General features: G+C 41.0%; 1 protein-coding gene across 2 annotated transcripts in view; it reads right to left on the reverse strand.

Moving 5' to 3' along the window:
• The window catches only part of SYK (spleen associated tyrosine kinase), a 37419-nt gene extending 34342 nt beyond the window's left edge, over positions 1-3077 (reverse strand). For both annotated transcript variants that reach the window (XM_065406535.1, XM_065406537.1), the window contains exons 1-2: positions 2664-3077; positions 1455-1615 (exon numbers count right to left, since the gene is read on the reverse strand). In XM_065406535.1, the coding sequence (XP_065262607.1) occupies positions 1455-1615; positions 2664-3077 (575 nt within the window). The remainder of the gene's footprint in view (positions 1-1454; positions 1616-2663) is intronic.
• Positions 3078-21479: the final 18402 nt, after the last annotated feature.

Below are 21479 nucleotides of genomic sequence, written 5' to 3' on the forward strand. Positions count from 1 at the left end.
TCTCCACAGAAGGCAAAGAAGTGTTTCAGGAAGGACAGCTCTTGCACCTTCTTCTATTTGTTCTTAGGCTTCTTCTGCTTTGGAAGCTGCTTCCATGATGTGTGTACAGATTCCAGAAAACAAAGACACCTGCCACAAGCAGGCTGCTGGAGATGCTCAGTTGCATGTCTTAACTCAGACCACATATGAAGTAAATTCCAAGAAATAGCGGGAAGATGAGAACGCCTATTGAGAAGGCACAGAAATTCTACATTCCAGGTAGCTGCCAAGCTTGCCTGTCTGTACCAGCAAGAGAAAAAACCATGTAATCTGTTTCAGAGCAGCTACTGTCACAGAAACAAGAGCATACAGTACTTAGTCTATAAATACATGGTAGAGTCTTATCATACACATTGCTATACATTGTTGTTTGTAAGGAGTATTTATGTGACGTGCGTGACCTGTAACCTAAAGCTTTGTTTCCTTTCTATCACTCACATAAGTTTTGGAGTTCTTGTTCCTGTTTAATAAAGGAGTGGTTTATTTCCCAACTTCTACCGTGGAAAACACATATTGGGCAAATTATTACAGGAACCAGGAAAATGACTCAGGGCTAGATTGTCACTTTGCCCCTTGTCCAGTTTACAGTGTGTAGCTGCATTGGTCCAGGAGCAGACCAGGGAGGGAACTGTGACTACAGCTAGGCAAAATTTGTTCGATGAATAGTAAATTAATCTGAAAATGCATTTTCTGAGGCGCCAGAACAATTTGTAATTCCGGATTGAATTCAACCCACAAAATGTTTTGATTGAGTCAAATTAGCATTTTCCAAGAGAAAACTGTCCCACTGGAAAATTTTCAGCCCACTTCTTCTCCTGACAAACTGGCTCTGATTAATTATTACCCAAAATGTCTTGTTTGTGATCAGGTAAACAGTAGAGGGGTCATATGAGTGGATAGAGAAATAGACACAGAATGGAATGATAAAGTAAAAGTAGCATTATTTAATTACATTCTTGCTACCACTTAGTTGCAGAACAAAGTATTGTCATTGCCTCCTTGAAAAACAAATAATAATTATGGACACTAAATGTTAACATAGTTTACTAGTATTTTGTATTTCTTTGATATCACATTAAGTACTATACCTTCACTCATAATATAAAGCTGAATGGAATTTTCTTGACACTCTGAATTCCTCTGCTGCTTCATACAGATTTAACCTCAATGTCTGCTTGAACAAAACATGATCCTTGCTTTCACTCTATATTTTCATTTGAGTAAAGGTGAAAAACTAATCTCAAAGACATCTGCTTAGCTTTGGAATGGTTAGCAGCAATGAATGTCACACTGCATTGGGCTTTCCCACAGTGAATGACCCAACTCCTTTCTCACAGTCTCATTCATGATTTAGTTATGGAAAAGGTGCAGCAACCATGGTGGCAACGACTACTACCAGAGATGAAAGTACTCACAAAAATTTTCCATTGGTCTTTGTCCCTAAAAGAACACGGTGCTCTGATTCTTCCCTAGAGATCTTCCCATGGAACCAAGGCATCTTCTCATGGGCAGTAGTGGCAATCAGCTTCTCCAGCTGTGGTTTTTGACTAATAATAGCTTGTTCGAGGGCATTACCCTGCAGAGTGGGCAAAGCACAGAAGGGTCAGTTATACTGTTTTCTGTTACAGTGCAAAAAACAAAACAAAACCCAACAAACACAACATTATATTAAATGCTAATTACTGGACTGTGTGAGACACATCCAAACTCTGTGAATAATCAGAGTTTTAGATAAAATTAATTTGGTTACTATACAAGTTTTGGACTCATAGGGCAGAAACTAAATTCAGACAGACACTCTGAAATTCAGATATCTGGGGTTTATGTTTGTGATAGATATTGCAATGGGTATCTTTGGGAGACCGTATTGTATATGTTTATGAATGGTTTACGTATCATTTTGAGCTAGGGATTCTTTGGAACTCCAGTAGGTGGAGAGTTACCACAGCTCCCCTAGAAACTAAAACTGTAGGGCATGCCGCATGATTAAGGCTAGTCACTGAACCTGTAAACTCCTCTAGTGGTGTACTGCCCCTTAGGGTGGCTTGCCTATACTGGTTCAAATGGGTTTTCACAGACCAACAGACTAAGGCTTTTGCTATAAAAATGCTGTGCTTAAACTCACAGCTATGTAGGAAGACAAGTTCCTGTTCTAAATTGCATACAATCTAAATAGACATACAAACAAAGCAGGCCAGGAGGGGAGGATGCACACAAAATAACTTGCGCGCCAAGCACAAACATACACTCTGTATACAACAACTTTCCTTAAAAAAAAAAAAAAAAAGTGTGCGTGTTTAACAGTTAACTATTACCTATTTTCCTTTTTTGGTTTGTTTTCAATCCTGATTGGCGTAGAGAGATGCAATGAGAGACTTGGTCTTATAACACTTAAAAAAATAAATGATAAACTATGCCACATTTCAGGAAAGAATACATTTATGGCCAAGTTAATACAATGTACTGAAAAAAAAAAAGGCTCGTAAATCACAAGCAAATATAGCAGCATTAACACAAACCTAACTACCACATAGCAGTAGCAGTGGGTTGGAACCCATATAATACTGACTTTTTAAAAATTTCAGAGTGAAGCATCTCTATTGCAGAAATGGGATTGCATTTACCTGTAGGTTCCAAGTTTGTTTGACATATTCCCTGATAAGGGTCTCTTTTAAATCCTCAAATGGTCCTGTTTTTGGCTCAACACCTGGTGGCCGGTTGCAAGGTCTCCTCAGTAGACAAACAAGACCATCAGCTTCGTCTGAGTGATAGCTAATGAGTTCAGCAGGACTCATATGTGACTTCCCTCCTGCAATGGCATAAGATCCACTCAGCTCTCTTTCAATTGTGTAGTGATGAACCTTCCTTCCATGTGCCAGGGACAAAGCAAAACCACCAAGGTAGTTTCGACTCTGGCGCAACAGATATAGTCCATCACTCAGCCCTCCTTGCAGCAGGTAATCTTCTGCTTCTTCACGTGTAATATTGCCAAAAAAGTAGGGCAGATGGTTAGCACTGTTAGCCATGTTGGTGGCCATGGCTTTTCCTTTTGATCAGCAAGGACTAATGTTTTGTACCTGAAAGGAAAGAAGGAAAAATAAGCATCCACTGGAAAAAACAAAAGACGACACTTTGAGGAATTTGGTAATAATCCTTCCCCATTTAAGTCAAAGGGAGTTTTGCCATTGGCTTCAACAGGAGCAGGATGGGGTCCTAACTGTTTTGTCACTGTACTACACAGACATGAGATTACCATTTTTTGGACCAAAAAGGCATAAGGCCATTTCCTGCAATGTTTCATGCAAACCTCCCATCGAACTCAAAGGGCAGTCTGCATATGGGATGATGGCAGAACATACCCTAGAACCAATGGCATGCAGTCCATGTATGCAATGCGTGCATTGCATGCCCTGGGAGTGGCTAGGCCCTCAGAACAATTTTGTCTGGCCCCTGAACCTGCATGAAGGATGCAATTTTGTATATTTAGTTTTGGGTTTTTTTTTTTTTTTATAAAGTGACTACATTGAAACTGCTAAGTCTTGCACATGCATCATGAACTCATCATCTGAAAGAAAGCTGAGCACTTTGAGTTTTAGAGTACAAGATTACTGAATATGGGGGACAACATATGTTTATATATAGCAACATACAGACATTACATTTGAATAACTGTTTCCCTTTTGCATATCAAATGCAAATACTTCAAATCTGTATTGACAGAATCATGATTTATTTGATTTTTAATTAAAGCAGTAATATTTTTTCTTAAAATAAGCCAAAGGACACTCATAATAACAAAGGACCAAATTCTGCCCTGAGACATATTTGTGTGACCCCCATAGTTTTAAACTGGTGTTGTATGCATGTAACTGAGGGCAGATTTTGGTTCTTGATGTTTAAACAATTTATTAATAATATTCATTTGATACAATGTTTCAGTTTTTAAAAGCTAGTGTTTTGTTAGAAGTAGAAACAATGGGCCATGCTGAAGTTGATGGAGTAATGCTGACAAACGTACACCAACTGAGAATTTGACTCCATGTTTAATCCATAGTACTTACACTGGGATGCTGTTTTACAGCTTTACTAGTCTGTCTACAAATAAACAGTGGATTTTATAGGCTAAGGTAGACCAGCCTATTGCATTACTTTGGACCCTGCTGTGCCAGGTTATTTCTGGCCAGTTCAAAGATACCATCTATGGATCCCACTGGACTGTGACATCTACAGAAGAATATTCAAGATTACAGATGCAGAAAGACACCTCCCACTTTTCACTTCCACTTTGTTCCACTATGAGGGACCAAAAACTAGGTGTTGCACTTTTAAAACTAGCAGTAGACTATATATGACATGACCAAACATGTCTTTTTATAGCACTGCAGCTGTGGTTATGATTTCATGAGACTTTTTCATCCAAGTTCCTATTTTCAGGTGCTTACAAATTTCAGATAAAATATATCCTTTGAGCTAATTTTTATATATTTATTTTCAGCCCAAATGTGAGATATAGAAATGTAGTGTGACTGCTTCTGAGATAGCCCAGCACGAAGAGAGGAACTTATTAAGAAAATTTTCCCCACGTATTTTCCCACATTCATTAGTAAGAAAATGATTTTGTTTAGAGACTACAGCCTCAGTGAAGAAGGGATGTTTTGTTAAGTCTGAAAAAAACAGCTGTGAAATGAAGCGGTTATAATTTACTGGTGATAGCATGCTACATGAATGCAGTACATCCTTTTCTTTAGGCCGTGTCTATAGTACAGCCACTACAGCATCACAGCCACATCCCTGAAGCTGTGCTGTTATAGTGCCGCATGAAGCTGTTATAGGTGCTTCCTATGTCTACACTACAGAAAGTGTTTTTCTGTCAATTTAGTTAATCCAACTCTCCAAGAGACAGTAACTAGGTTGATGGATGAACTCTCCTGTTGACCTAGCCACATATATACCGGGGGATTAGGTTGACCTATGTGGTCAGGGCACAAAATTTTTCACAGTCCTGAGTGATGTAGCTAGTTCCATCTAATTTTTACATGTAGACCAGGCCTCAGAGAAGGGCAATTCCTGACTCTGTTGCTGTGCAGGATCCCCAGCAGCAGAACTAGTGCAGTTTCAGTGTCAAAGGGAAGGGGTAGGATTCTAGGGAGTCTATACAGGGGGTCTGCAGCCCTTGCTTAACAGGGTTCAGGACACATATGGGACTGGGGCCAGGGCCAGGAGATCTGTTGCTATGTGAATCTTCTTGTCTTCACTTTGTGCCAGGAAAGGGGCACGTTGGAGCTACAGAGCTACTGCAGCCCCACACAGCATAGTGACATGCAGCGCAGTATTTACTACCCTGGTTGGTCTGAAACAAAAATCTGTGGTTTAAGAGAATCACTTGCTACACATCTCTACTTAAACCTTGCCTGGGATTTTTGGTCACCCACAGTGCTGACAGGTTCCCTACACTTCTGAATAGCCTGGTGTCTGGACATTTATGTTCTTAATCTTAATCTATCAATGCAGTTTTTATGCATTAAATATGAAAAAAAAATTAAAAGAAATTAAAATGGCATAAAATCACCAATGAAAATTGAGAATTGAGTTAAGACCAAAATAAATGGTGATGTATAAGGGGTATCAAACATTGATTTCATACAAAATAACTATTCACAAGGCTAAGACTGTCTGCACAAGATGAAAACTATGAAGGCTTTTCTTCAAGGAATTGAATCCATTGGGCATCTAATGATAGACCCAAAGCTCCTAACATTGAATATGTGAAGTCACTCTCATATAATGCATTCAGTAAACAGACATTTAGGTTAATAGATGCTTAAAAGTTGATTTTTTTTGTGATTTATCATTTCAACAATATATTTGCTTCCCACTCTTGCTCTATTTGTTATACTTCGGGTTCATTAGACCAGTGTCAGAGCCTGCTTTCTGAATTCACTGTGCAGTTATTAAAATACAGTTATGTTCTGGGAAACAGGATATACACAACATGGAAAAATAACAAAACAAATTAGGATGAAAAAATGAAAGGAAATGTAGGGTAAATAAAATAGAGCAAAAGTAAATTTGAATTTTATCTTGTGCTTTAAAGTATATGAAGAGTTTCTTTCTTGCTATCTACACCAGAGACCACTCTAGCTATAGGCAAACTAGGCCGCTGCCTCAGGTAGCAGATTTCTGGGAGAAGTGATTTTACGGGGTGCCACAAACCGGTCTATGGAGATATGAATTGCAGAGCACCTTAACACATAGCGCTTTAATGGCCCCATGTCTGTCAAACTGGAAAGGCCCCTGCACACACACACTGCAAAGTGCTAGATTTGAGGGCGGAAAGCAGCAATGGGGACGTGCCTCCAATTTTTCTGGGCTCAGCAGCTATGAGGCAGGGGCAGCTGGGCACCTGGTAATTGCTCCTGACAGGGATGTGTGCAGGGGAGGAGGTGAGAATGAATCAGGGATAACTCTGCTTCTCCACCTCCCACACAACCCAGCCTCCTATAGGCACCCACCATGCACCACGTGCTTCCTCCAAATACCCCTACCTCCCACACAATCCCCCCAGTCTCCTGCAAGCACCCATCATGCACCCCCTGCTTCTCCCAGACACCCTCCACCCTCAACCTCCCACACTGCTGGTGAATGCTGCAGCTGTCATCACACACTGTTGCACAATATAGGCTCTCTGGACTGGGGGTGGGTCCGAACTGCTGGAGCACCAGATTGTCTCGAGTGGTCTCTGATCCACAGACATAGTTGTTTTCGTTATAACAGGCTACAGCAGACAAATATAAGCCAAACAAATGTATATAATCCATTATTTGCTTGTTATAAAGAATTTTGTGTTAGAATAAACACACTAGGATTTATAACTATTCTGAAGTGTTGAAGGGCAAAATTTCATTTCTTAAAAATAATTAATTATCTAAAACAAAGCTGTAACTATTTTACATTAAAAATGCTCTAAACTGAAAAATTGGATGAACACCCATTAGCACTAATAAGAATTTCCAGGAATAAATCATAATATTTATTTCAACTGTTTATATGATTAAACTAAATACAAAGAACAGTAATAGCATCAAAAACATACCATACTCCCAAAACAGTGAGTTACAGACTTGTCAGAGGAATGAGAAAAACGAAAGGGAAATGTCCCCAGAAGGTGTCAGATATAAGTCTACTTAACTAAATAGAACTAACAGAGGTAAGACAGCCAGCAATGCACTCTTCCAAGAGCTGGTTCAGCCAAAGACCCTTGAGTGACCCTTGTCTCTGCCTATAGGCACCAAAATAAGCAGACCATAATTAGCAGGCTGTTAGGTAGGACAATCATTCAAGGACCTAGGGCAGGGGTGAGCAAACTACGGCCCACGGGTCGGATCCGGCCCGCGAGCCATTTTAAACCGGCCTGTGAGCTCCAGCCGGGGTGCCAAGTCAGGGGCCGCACCATGTGGCTCGGCCCTGCTCCGGCGCTCCAGCTGAGGCACCACGTGGCTCAGCCCTGCTCCAGCGCTCCAGCCGAGGCACCGGGGTGCCGCGGTATGAACCTGCTCTGGGGCGCATGGTCAGGGGCCGCAACACGCTGCTCTTGGAAGCAGCGGCATGGCCTCACTCCAGCGCTCTAGCAGGGTCAGGGCTGCTCCACGTGTAGGAGCCAGAGAAGGGACATGCCACTGCTTCCAGGAGCCGCTTGAGGTAAGCATCGCTCAGAGCCTGCAACCCTGAGCCTCTTCCCACGCCCCAACTCCTGGCCCCAGCTCTGATCCCCCTCCCACTCTTCAAACCACTTGATCCCTTCACAGAGCACTGCCGCTCAGTGGTTAGCTGAGAAACGGACAGAGTGGTGATGTAGCAGAATCTGACATGGCACTTCCCCACTGCCAAACAGTGCTACTGCTAACTCCAAGCATTCACAAATCAGAAGACTAACCAAAATAAGCCCATGTGATTCCCTTGTTAAGAATGGTGTGGTGTTCTGCAGTGATAGCTCAAAACACTGCAGTAACATTATTGCCAGCTGTAGCGTTTGGGGACAATCAAAGTAGAACACTCTAGTATATTTTATAAGGATTTATTTCCAAGCTGAAATATACATAAACCTTGTTTCCAGTGTCTTTGCCTCATCTTACATGCATTCATTACAGCACCATTTCTAGTAGCATCATGTTTGAAAAGAACAAAAAAATACCCTAGCGTGGGAATGGACAATGCTGAGCTTCCTGGTTAATTAAGGGTATGATCCAATGGCTACAGAAGTCAAGGCTGCCTGACACTATGATGTCAAGTTTCTATGTTGCTGTTAATTCAGAAACCTAATGAAAACAAAGCTTCAGAAAACTCATTTTACTCTTAAAAAGTAGTAAAGAATTCTGAAGTCAGTCACATTAAGTGTGTAGCAGTCACAGGGCCAAAATTTTCAAGAATGCCTAAGTGGTTTAGAAGCCTAAGTCTCAGTGAAAGTCAGTACTAAATGCAAATACAATATGCTGGTTACAACAGACACTGCCTTCAGCATATCTAGATATGGAAATGTAGGGTGAACTTCATAAAGACCAAGATTCTAGAATGATTAAAAACACATTTTTTTCCAGTAAAAACAATGGCTTTTTATTTTAGCTGCCTGAATAGATTTCTGGTATCAAAGTCCAAAGGGATTTTTTGTATATGGAAAAATTATAGGGACCACTCAATATTCTGCCTAGCAAGTATGTTTTTATATCCATATATATGTAATCTTATTTAAATTCATTATGCAATCAAAGAACATACAGTACAATTTGTAAAAGCAATTTTCTACTAAAGGAAAAAGAAGAAAAATATCTTGGAACTTTGTTCAACAAACGCTTAAGCAACTGTTACTTTAAGTATCACTAAAAATATAAATTTGCTGCTGTCTGTTCTCCCTTCAGTGCTGATGACACATAACACCATTAGCTTCCTTTTAAATAAATCCATTATGGACCGTCTATCTAGATGTTTTATTATCTGAATGAGAAACAGCTAGTTAAGACTCAACTCAAACAAGATAGAGGTGCTACTTGTGGGTAGAAGAAAATATTTTGAGAATCTAGCTGGTGGCTTGTGCATGCTTATTATTCAGGAAGTACAGCTGTTACTTTTGAGACTGCCTGAATTTGCGGGTCACCCTTGACTACCTTTCTCAGAATGGAGGCCAGTGATGCAATAACGGTCAAGAATGCTTATTGCCTTATATTTCTTAACCAGAAGCTCCACCTGCTTCTCTCTGATACACATCTCACCAGCCATTTATCTCTCTATTTTATCCAGGGTATGCTATTGTCATGTGTTTCTAATTGGGTTTTGCTTGAAATTGATAAAAGGGTCTACAACAGTTGCAGAATACAGCAGCTCACTTATTTCTCAAGGCCCTTCTTCAGCAGGCCATCCCTATTCAGCAAAGCCCGTACATAGGTCATTAACTTCAGGCATGTGCTTAAGTCCCACTAAGAAGACTAGAGCATGTGCTGAAGTGCTTTGATGAAGAGGGATGGACTTAAGCACTTGTTTGTATACTTTGCCGAACTGGGGCCATACATCTTAGAATAGGAATGAAGAATTTATTTACACCTGCTCTCCAAAAATCTAAATTAGCTGCTGATACACCATAAGATACATTTTATAAGTTTAACTTTAATACACTCAACCATTTATGTTGTATATATCATAATTTACCTTATTGAAATGTAATGAAGTTTTCCAATTAAACATTCAAACTAGTCCTTATATCACTTTTTGAACCATGGTATTAGTTTCAGATACAAAATGTTACACTTTCAGTTTCATCCCAGTACAAGTTAAATGAAATACCACTATATACTCATACAAACTATGGCTCAACTCTCCAGTCACTGCATGACCATGACCCTGCAAAGTACATATGCACATACTCAACTTTAAGCAAATGAGGATACCAAAGTACTGTAAATGGGATAAATCCCATGCCTAAAGGTAAGTTTGTGTATAAGTGCTTTGCTGGATCAGGGGAACAAGAGCAACTCCCAGTGGAGTCAGTCCCGCAAACATGCCCAGGAATAGTTCTACTGAAATCCATGGAACGACTCACCTACATAAAGTTAAGCACATGTGCGTCTGTAGATGAGGCCAGATAGTATACTGGGCCCATAGTTGCAGGAACTAGTGGTGCAGGGGGTGCTTCTGCACCCCCTGGCTTGAAGTGCTTTCCATCATATACAGGGTTTACAGTTTTTATTAATTATTAATTAATGGAGATATCCTATCTCCTAGAACTGGAAGGGACCTTGAAAGGTCATCGAGTCCAGCCCCCTGCCTTCACTAGCAGGACCAAGTACTGATTTTGCCCCAGATCGCTAAGTGGCCCCCTCAAGGATTGAACTCACAACCCTGGGCTTACCAGGCCAATGCTCAAACCACTGAGCTATCCCTCCCCCCCACTGAGCTATCCCTCCCCCTAGTTTGGTTCAATGGCTCTCGGCACCCCCACTATACAGATTGTTCCAGCACCCCTGGCTGGGTCCTGGAACTACTTGTGCTCAGTCCTGGGTTTTCAACAAAATAAACTCTTATTCGTCCAGTTTAACTTGTCTCTACTGCAAAGAAAAATCATTATACACGCTGCATTTCTATTGGGTACTTGGAGTCTAAGAAACAAGAACCAGAGGAAATGCTGCTTAGTATTTTGCAGTGAACAGATAATATCACTGTATACAAGTGAATATAAAAAAATTCATTAATTAAGAAGGAGATAGATGCCTCCTTTTCTTGTCTTTTCTTTTGCAAAGAAGGGGAAAAGTAATTTAATTGACTGTAAGGACTGGTATCATGTCTGCTCATCAGAAGGAAATGAAGGCCCAAATTCATCAGCTTTATAATTCAAACAAAAGTTCAAGACTTTTAAAGAAATCTCTCGGGCAACATAGGGGATTATGTCAACATAATCAAAACCAAGCAAAATGATATGTGAAACAAGCTGCAAAGAATTTCATCTACCATTGTGGGCAATTAAATTACATATCATTGTACTAGCTGTTTAAATACATCATTCTTAGAAGCTTTGGAATGCAAGTTATTAAAAGATTAATGAATATATAACTTTGTAGAAGGTAAAACAATTGAGAGGGAAAGGATACCACAGGGCATAATCAGCATTTAAGGCTGCATCTTCCTGTGCACAGCTTTATTTCTGCATTCTTTCATTTCAGAACACTGTCTTCTGTATTACCCAAGAAAACATACCAGACCATGTACCTAAAGCCTTCCTCAACATAGCTTCCAAAACACACCTAGGTAATATGTGTTGTAACTTTCATTAATTTTGTGCAATTCCACTTTTGTATAAAGGTTGACAAATTATTACAGCTGAAAACAGTATTTAAGAAAATATACTTTTTTTATATTGCACTTGTACCAATACAGAAAAACAGCTAGAGGGTTTCCCATTCCCACCATTTTATATGCTTTAAAACCCAACTCTTGCACGTGCTCTAAAATCCAAATGGTTAACTGGACTGCTATGAAATTTGATGTGCCTCACGGGGGAGTGCTAGACATCCAAATTTTGGGTAATTTCACCAAGGGGTTCTCAAGTTACAGCCCACCCCGAAAGCCCTAGTTTCCTTTTGCTGCCTTGTACTGTTAAACTGAGAGGTACTAATGACTGGATGAATGGGAGACCTCTCGGTTGCTCTGATCTCACCCTTCAATTAACTAACTAAGGCTAGGTTAATCACACGGCCCCATCTAAGACAAAAGGAGTTTCAACTGAGTGGCTAGAGCAGGGGTAGGCAACCTATGGCATGCGTGCCAAAGGAGGCACGCGAGGTGATTTTCAGTGGCACTCACACTGCCCGGGTCCTGGCCACCAGTTCGGGGGGCTCTGCATTTTAATTTAATTTTAAATGAAGCTTCTTAAACATTTTAAAAACCTTATTTACTTTACATACAACAATAGTTTAGTTATATATTATAGACTTATAGAAAGAGACCTTCTAAAAACGTTAAAATGTATTACTGGCACACGAAACCTTAAATTAGAGTGAATAAACGAAGACTTGGCACACCACTTCTGAAAGGTTGTCGACCCCGGGATAGAGTGTCAGCTGACCAGGATGTGAGCAGTCTAGTCTAGTGGTCAGGGTGGGCATTAGGAACCAAAGCCAAGGGTCAAAAAGGAAGGCAAGAACTCTCTCTTTGAAACAAACCAGCTGAAACGTACATGGTTTGGGATTTCACATGACCTTGAAATTCACGAAGGTTTGGGGAACATTATTAAAGACATGGGCAGACCCAGAACCTTCTCTCAATCTGCCTGGACTCTTTCAGCCAGCAGACACTATCAGCCATCTGCCTTGTGCGATATACTGGCATAAGAAATATCTCTAAGTATAGATCAGGTAGCGTGCCCATTTCCACAAGCACTGGGAAATGATCCTTTTGTTCTGCTGCTATTTGTGAAACGCTCTTTACTTTATTCTGGGGCCAATGAGCCCCCCCACATATTCTCTCTTACTAAACTGACATGTTTCACTGGAAGGTTCATTTGGAATTCCTGTGTTCATATGGACCTGAAAACTCCAAGCAAACTTCCAGAAATATGAACCTAGGTAAACCAATTCTGCCAGATTAGGTTCAGCAAAAACTAAAAACATATAATCCCAAAGCAGTGGATTTCACATAGGCACGTTTAAGTGATAACTTTCACAGTGGCTCAGGAAAAGCTAAACATGTCCAAATGTCACCTGGCTACTAAAACACATCCAGAACACAGCAAATATCTGCTATATATTCTCTCATATAATTGCCATAGATATAGAATAGTGACAGAATTATTTGATGAAAGTAACTGCAACTTGTTTTATTTATTTTGCATTTGCCATTACCATGTTACTGTTTTAAAATCAATAAAGGTGTTCTAAAATTAAATAAAAATAAAGGCAGTATTTTCTTGGTATCCATCAGAAATTTCAGATAACACACAGGATTAATAAACAAATCTATTAGTGCTGCAGTATTTCAGTTACTGACATTTCTTAGCTCGTAAGACTTTTAGCTATAAGACAGGAGTCAGTATTCTGAATTTATGAAACCCCATCTCTATGAAAATTCATCTCTGGTAATTTTCCCAGGATTTAGTCAGATCTTACCTGTCTGATTTTAGTATCTTATAAAAGAGAGATCTCCTTTCAGTGAAGGTGCTATATGCTGTGAAGATGAGTACTGTTGCTGGCAAAGGAAGTGATTGGCTGTACAATCACAGTATAGTTCCTACTCTAAATTAATCACTGAATTGGTTTCTTTTTAGAAAATGAAGTACATGTGTTTAATACAATTTAGTAATAGGTGCATTTTAAACATAAAAATTGAAGAATGGGAGATTCTCCAGGTCACTTTCACTAGTGTGGTTAAAGCCCAACATAAAACAAAAGACTGAGTTGGAATTCAAATGAAGGAAAAAAGTATGAATCGAAAGGAAACTACCGTATATACTCGATCATAAGCCGGTTCATTTATGAGCCGACCCTCCCAAGATGGATAAGTAAAAATGGAAAATGTGTATGACCCGTTCATAAGCCGACCCTATAATTCAGGAGTCAGCAAACTTTGGCTCCCAAGCCATCAGGATAAGCCGCTGGTGGGCTGAGATGGTTTGTTTACCTCGAGCGTCCGCAGGCACAGAGGTAAACCCAAGTAAACAAAGTGTCCCAGTGCGCCAGCTGCTTACCCTGACAGTCTGGGACAGCAACTGGTGGGGAAATTTTTAAGGGGGGGAGAAGCTAGGAGTCAGGGGAGTAACCCCTGTTACCACTCCCACATGACCCCACCTCTAGCCCAGGACCCCCACACTCTCCCCATCCCATCCCTTCCCACCTTATCTAGGGAGGGCCAGGGGAGGATGTCTCTGGCCTGGCTGGAGCTGCTCCGGCAAGCTGGGCAGCGCGGCCGCAGCCTGCTCCGGCAGGCCACACCGGGCAGCGTGGCCGCAGCATGTTCCAGTGGGCTGGGCCGGGCGGCACGGCCGCAGTGTGCTCCGGCGGGCCGGGCAGCGTGGCCACAGCCTGCTCTGGGGGGCGGGGCCGAGTGGCACGGCTGCAGCCTGCCAGCCCCGGAGCTGCAGCTGTTTCGGAGGCTGGGGAGAGAGCAGCGTGGCCAGAAGCGGAGAGACTCTGGCCCCGCCTCTTCCCTTCTGGCTCTGCTGGCTGTGCTGCCTATCCTTGCTCCCTCTGTTGGGGGGAGGGGCTGTGTCCCACCTCTCCCTCTCGATACCCGTTCATAAGCCGACCCCCTTCTCTGGTGCTTGCCTTTTTTACTAAAAAAATTCAGCTTATGAACGAGTATGTACGATAAGTTCAGAACCAGGACTCATCCCTTCTGCTATACCTACAAACGAAACACAAGACTTTGCTAGCTTGTTGGGTTTTTTGCAGGGTGGAGGGAATATTTAAAGTTATATTTAAACCTATATCATTCCATCAAGAAGCATCTTTCAAAGGAGGTGAGAAAGGAAACATTCTTCTCCTTGCTCTGGAAGGAGAACAACTCACAAGAGCCATCAAACAGGCTTCACATCTACTGGAGAGCAGAAGCTCTCGGGCTATGCAGCTATATGCTACTTCTAAAGGGGTACTTCCGCCTGGGCACTGACCTTGGAATAATATTACCTAGCCCTTGTATAGCATTTTTATCATGCACATTAAGTATTAGAAAAGGGCCTGTGGCAGCCCCATTCCCAGCACAGAGTCACGAATTCCAGCTGGCTCAAATATCATATGGCAACTGAGCTCAGGGGAATGGTGTTGAAGGATGCACTGAATGCTCTTTGGTTTGTCTTTCCTCTTGCAACCTCCCAGTGAATACTTAGGATCAGACTGTGACTGGCCCAGTGCAGATGTGCAAAGAGAAAAGAGGGTGCAAGAAGCCTTCCCCCCAGCTTTGTGTAGCTGTGCAAGAGCCAGTCATTGAATGGCTAGAGAAAGTAGGCACTGTGCAGAGCTAAACCTTATCTGTGGCACAGGACTCCCCAAGAGGCAGTGCCCCTGCCACCTCCCTCAGGACTAGTTAGCACAGATGCTGGGCATGGAAATGAGCATATGCTAAACCCTCCCTTGGGGTGTCAGAGCTGGGGCAAGGGTGAATTATGGGAATGTCTACCAGAATTCCTCTTGAGGAGTCCCTCACATGCCATCCATGGAGGAATGTGGCTTTGAGTTAAAGTTAAGCCCTGTGTATCTCCCCCAGTAGTGTGAGGGAGCACCAGTGAGGCAGGGAAGAATTATGAATTGGTTGCAGGATTACAGGCCAGATTCTCAGCTATTGAATATTCATATAGCTCCACTGACTTTAACAGAGCTATGCCAATTTATATCAGATGAGGGTCTGGCTCTAGATCTCCTCAGTGACAGCTCCATCCAGAAGTATAGCCGGGAAAGAATGAGGAATATTAATACTATACAAATGAGACTGGGGCAGGGAGAACCCTCTTCCCAGGTAAAAATTATGTCTCATTCTTTAGGCCAAGATGTGATGATCTGTCTCCCCATTCAATTATGACTCAGATCTGTGGAAACTCCCAAGGATTTCATGGTCACAGAATGAGGAAGACAGGCCACTCACAGGTTAGGAGGTGAAAAGTACAAGAGACAAGGAGCTCATTCACATGAGCTCTCTTCTCCTCCCAGGCAGCTCTACAGCCACTTCTCTCCAGCAAGCTAATATTTCCCCTGAATAAGTTGGTCCAGTGTGGATCCAGTATCCTTAACCTTCTATAACCTGGATAGCGTGGAAAGCCATGAAAATTACATTCTGGATAGGCTTTCTATATGAGTAAATGCATAAGTTTAATGTAGATAATATTTGAAACAGGAAGTTTCTTATAACAGTTTCTGTGAAATACCCTATTGAGATTTGATTGGTTACTCACATAATGTCACCAGTGCATTGCCTTTCTGCATTTAGATGTTTATCTGTCCATAGATGTAACAATCTCACAGACCTTTCCATTTCTCACTGCAGCTGGTGGACACTCAAAAGCCACATAATTTAACCAAGAGACAGCTACATACTCTGCACAGCTGCACTGTGAATGGCTGAAGACAGAATACTAGGACTGACCTCAGGGACATAGCATTAGTTCTTAATTTTTTAGAAGATGAAATAAAGATTGTTAAAGCACACAAAAATAAGAAGCTCCATTAAACAAAAGCTGAAGATTTCTCAGTCACAACAGCAAGAATCCTTATAGGCCTCTTTAATATTTATAATCCATTTATTCATAACTATAGCATAGAATCACAAATTAGACATGAGTTTGCAAGGTGACAGAGTTCAGTGAAAGTTTCTTCGGTTTGCCTGAATTCTTCTTCAAGAATTGTTGGGAATATTCAGGTCAAGTGACAATTTTTAAACGTTTGATATAATGGCACATAGATATGCACTGGTACAAAAACACACATGCAAAGCTCTAGACAACTTCTCTCTCTGGAGTTGTTCCTTGTATAGTGGTTTCCTACATAACTGACTTGCCTTTCTTTCTGGGATTCAAACACAGTGGTAGGATCAACAATCCAGTAGCAACTAAGAGAAGTTGATTATGGCACAAATCTCACCCCTCCTCCTAAACCACAGTAGGAGGCCAGTGTGTTTCCCTTGAAATCATTGCTTGGCACCCCACCAAGATTCCATCCAGACTAATGTGGAGTGGGGGTAATGGGCAATGCCAGGACAGGCTAGGAGAGGTGTGAGGGAATGGCCAGGGAATGCATAACAATGTAGATACACCAGACCAGAACTCCATGCAGAGGTGCACAGGCAAATGTGGAGGAGAGCCAGAGAAGATCTGTCTTCCCCAGTCCCCAGGGAACTATACTGTGCAAAGTCCATTTACTTAGGGACGGATTCTGGCACTCTTACTCACATGGAGTAGTACCTTAATCCACAAGTAGTCCCATTTATTTCAATGATCTACTCATGGCATTAGGCACTACTCAGCATGAGTAAGTGTGCCATAATCCTATCAGTCTTTTCACAGGGGAAAGTATTTCAGCCAAAGTGAGAAGGAGAAAAAAGCACCATAACAGAGGGCAGGAATACATAATGTGTGACTTTAGAGCTAGCTGCAGTCCATGACCCCTAAACTGCCCTACCTATGAAACAGCATAGTGAGGACCAAGCTATCAAGTGTGGTGTTTTACTTATGGTCACCCAGACAACAAGGAGTATCGATTATTGTGGAGAACAGAGTTAATCTGTAACAATTTTATAAATGTGTGACCTAGCTATTAAGATAACCCCATCTGGCTCTGCATTGGCTATTGGAATGTGTGACTAGACTGGGTCAATTCAGTAGCCAGTATTGGCCTGTTGGGAAACAAAACAATGATTATAAATAAGATATTGGGGGTGAGGGGGGTGAAGCAGGAAAAATAATTCAAAAGTCCTTAAGAAAAAAAATGAGTGGGCTATTAATTGGAAAGTGCCTACCCACCCCAGGCCTTGCTCCTTTAAGATTAGCAGGCTTATATTTCCAGGCTGGGGCCTAAAATCCAAAGGAAACTGAACTGTAAAAACCCCTGCCAGGGAGGGGGAGGAGTTTGCAAGTGAGCAGCAGCTACTCAGGGCAGACAGTGCAGGAGAGACACTAGAAACAGAGAAACTAGGACAGAGAAACTGCAGCAGGGCAGTCTGCCCCCGCACCTTCAGCCCAGAAGTGGGGGTACCTGGGCTAAGTGGCACTTACCAAAATGTGCAAGGAAAGGAAAAGACCCAGGCTTATAGGCCTTTTGTTATTTTAACTCTTTGCTCGCTTGTTATATTGTTTGGGTGAACAAACAATACATTGATTTTGAAAAAGCTATTGTGAATCACTTTAATCAGCTGCTGGTCACAGGCTCTGCAAGAAAATTTCTTGCAGCTGCCAAATACAGTTAGGTCTGTCAGGTTAACACAGTTGGGAAATAGGGGACTGCAGCCCTAAGATCCAGTCTAAGAGTGACTAGCAACAGAGGGTCCTGTGGCACCTTTAAGACTAACAGAAGTATTGGGAGCATAAGCTTTCGTGGGTAAGAACCTCACTTCTTCAGACTGAATCACAGGATGAGAGGTGAAGGAAATGAAGCCTGTTACCAGAGGTCTGAGCTTAAGCGGGATAGCAAAGAGGTCTAAGGTACACCTTGCGCTGTAACTGTGACAGTGATCTAGCAAAGAAGATAGACGTATACACGAATATTATGGTTGGTTTAATTTTTTTAAAATGTAAATATATAAGCAAATTAGGTGCCACCACAGGTGGCTGGCAAAGTTGCCAGTAAGGCAGTCAGTGTTGCTGTACCCCTGCTATATGGCAAACAGCATAACATCAGGGAAGTAGGTCTTTCCACACAGACTGAGATCATATACACATCCAAAAAGCAGAAATACAAAACATAAATTATACTAGAGTTTAGTGGCACATTAATTAGTCACAGATAAGACTAATTTGGAAGAAGTTACAGGGGAGCTATGTCTGTGTTCCCTCCCCATTATGACATCCATTATGTTCACCTATTGCCTCTTCTACTTAGGGACCATCTTTTTGTGATATGTTTATATAGTAACCAGCACAACAGGTCTGGCACCTATAGATGCTACCAGAATACAAATAATATGAAAATCAGTAAGGAGGAGAAACAATAATGCTGAAAGAAACCTGGGGACAGCAAGTTAGTCTATTCTTGCAACCATAATCTCAGGAGTAAAGGAACTGAATTGTGAGGGAATATAAAAAACATGGCTAACTGGCAATAAAGTGGGGTTTTGCTTGATAAAATCTGTAAATATTTGAATAGCGTGGAAAACAAGGGTGTAGAGGAATTTAGTGTAATGCACAAGGATACAGCTGGGAGTAATAGGATGAAATTAAGAAAAAGGAAGATGTAGGCTGAATATCATTAAAAAAAAACAAAAACAAAAACTTCCTACCAACAAGATGTAGCATGCTGCAATGGTCTTCCAAGGAAGTAGTGGGAACCCTTATAGTTTGGAACATTTAAAACTAGACTGGACAAAATGAATATATGCTGACAGGGACAAGCCTATTTTTGCAAAAACATCATTCAATAGATCTTTTACACCTTTAACTTTCACAATTATCTGATTACATATTGAAGAGAAATTTGAACAACATTAGTGTACAACTTTTTCCTGAAATATTTTATGCACAATGACTGCCTCCTATATTGCTCTTCCAAACGAATTAGATACTGATTTTGAGGAATTCCTTTGTACTCTAAATGATAAGTCAGTATATGTAGGATTTGGGCCAAGTTAATATTCTTTTAAGCAAAATTAGCTAATCTGCAAAGAGTACTCCAATTTTTGGTCTAACAACTAGGTGTATATTTTCTCCTTATATAATACCCATTAATACTAAAAGGAGTTAAGCGTGCTTCTAAAGGAGAATATATACTTGGTGGCAGTTTCAAGACTAGCTGATCCAGCTGTGCAAGTTTCATACCTGCTCTGCATCAGCCTCTATTCTGTAGTGAACTGGTGTGACAGTTAATTAAAAAAACAGAAGTGATAGCACTTTGCTATTTGTAAGTAAAAGGAGCCAGATTCTCAGCTAGTGTAAATTAATAGCTCTGTTGAAATCAATAAAGCTACTTCAGCAGACACCAGCTGAGGATCTGGACCAACATGAAATACACAGATATTACACATCACTCTGGCCTCACATCAGAACAACCTGGTTAATACGTTAAAGTCCATAGACTGCTCTTGATCCATGGACAGAAAAGGTGTAGTAAGATTAGCATGCAAGGGAGCACCCGCAATATAACATTTATAACACACAAGGATAACAACGTCCAAATATTTCTAGCCATTAGATATCTATATCTGTGAGTTGTGTGTGGATTGAGGTTACTATCTAGTCCATAGAATTCTTTAATACTATCTTTGATGCTGTTATAAATTTATTGTAAATTGGGGTAGTTACAGAGGTGCTATAAATCCATACTTACTTTTTTCCACTTTGAAAGCAAAATCTTACATTTTTACAGTATTTTTAACAAGTATGATGGATTTCAAATATCAGTAAGTCAATTCTCATTTCTCATCTTCATATTTTTGACACATGACATATGATTGCTAGTAACTTTCCTGTGCCTAGGCATTTAGATTATATTGTTAATTTCATTCAGGATTACCTTTGTTTTCACGGTCTACTATAAAAGTGAGTTTTTATTCACAATAAGGAAAAAGGGAAAATTATCCAGAAGTTGAAGAACATAGTAGCTGTTTAATAATATGCAGTTTAGGAGAGTAATTGAAACTCAGTCATGCAAACTAGAATGACTATTTTTTCTATTTATTACACAAAATCCCTGGGATCCTTAATGATCACAAATGGTCAAGAGTTTGATTTTATATCTAATCCAACAGATGGCACTTCCTCACAATGCCCCTTAACATCATGCTGGAACATAGTTCAGTACTGATTCAGGGGAAAGAGTGAGCTCCATAGAATCCACAATACATTTCGTGTAGCATACTGGGCTTTCCTTGGAGGGCTGACAGTAGGGTGACCAGACAGCAAGTGTGAAAAATCGGGACGGGGGTGGGGGGTAATAGGAGCCTATATAAGAAAAAGACCCAAAAATCTGAACTGTCCCTATAAAATCGGGACATCTGGTCACTCTAGCTGACAGCATTATGTATGAAAGCCTAAGGCAGTATGTCTGCAGACTTCACCCAAGGCTTCTCCACCCACCTCACAGCCTGCAGTCACCTTCACCCCTCCCCCCCGGCCCCTGCCTGCCCGCCCAAGTCTGGTTTCCCTGCTCTCACTGGCAATGAAGGTAGCTTTATTAGGTGGTAGATAGAGATCTTACTCTTGACCCAACATAGCTCCAGACCACTTCCATCCTCTTTGATCACTTTAACTACTATGCTGTTGTTTCTGACTCCAGTAGCACCTAACTTCTATTGCAAATGTCTAATTACTCTTTATTTGTCTCTGCCGTTGATTGTACTTCAAACTCTAAGATACTCCTTTCTTGGGTACCGAAAACTTTCCTTATTGCACAGCATGCTGTCTTTTGCGCCTCTGATTGTTACATTCTGAAAGTCTATTGATAACCCTTACAGCAAGTTCCATTTTCACCAGTGCCTCAACACTTACTCTGCTTCCATACTTTTGAGATAAAAATCATCTTGTTTGAGGGGTACTCTTCCTGTGCATTTTCACATTTTAAAGTAGTTGAGTTTCATTACATTTGCCCTTAACTTTGAATTGCTTGGATTTCTTGTGGTTGTTTCTAAGCTGTAAATGTTCCTATAAGCCTTTAAAAAAAAAATCAGTTAAGATACTGATGTGGATTCTTAAACATAACTCCAATTTAATTAAGTTTTGGTCTGGGAACAGGACATACTATATGCTGACTCTTATACAGAAGGAGATCTTT

The sequence above is a fragment of the Emys orbicularis genome, chromosome 6, assembly GCF_028017835.1.
Source record: "Emys orbicularis isolate rEmyOrb1 chromosome 6, rEmyOrb1.hap1, whole genome shotgun sequence".
Taxonomy (NCBI): Eukaryota; Metazoa; Chordata; order Testudines; family Emydidae; genus Emys; species Emys orbicularis.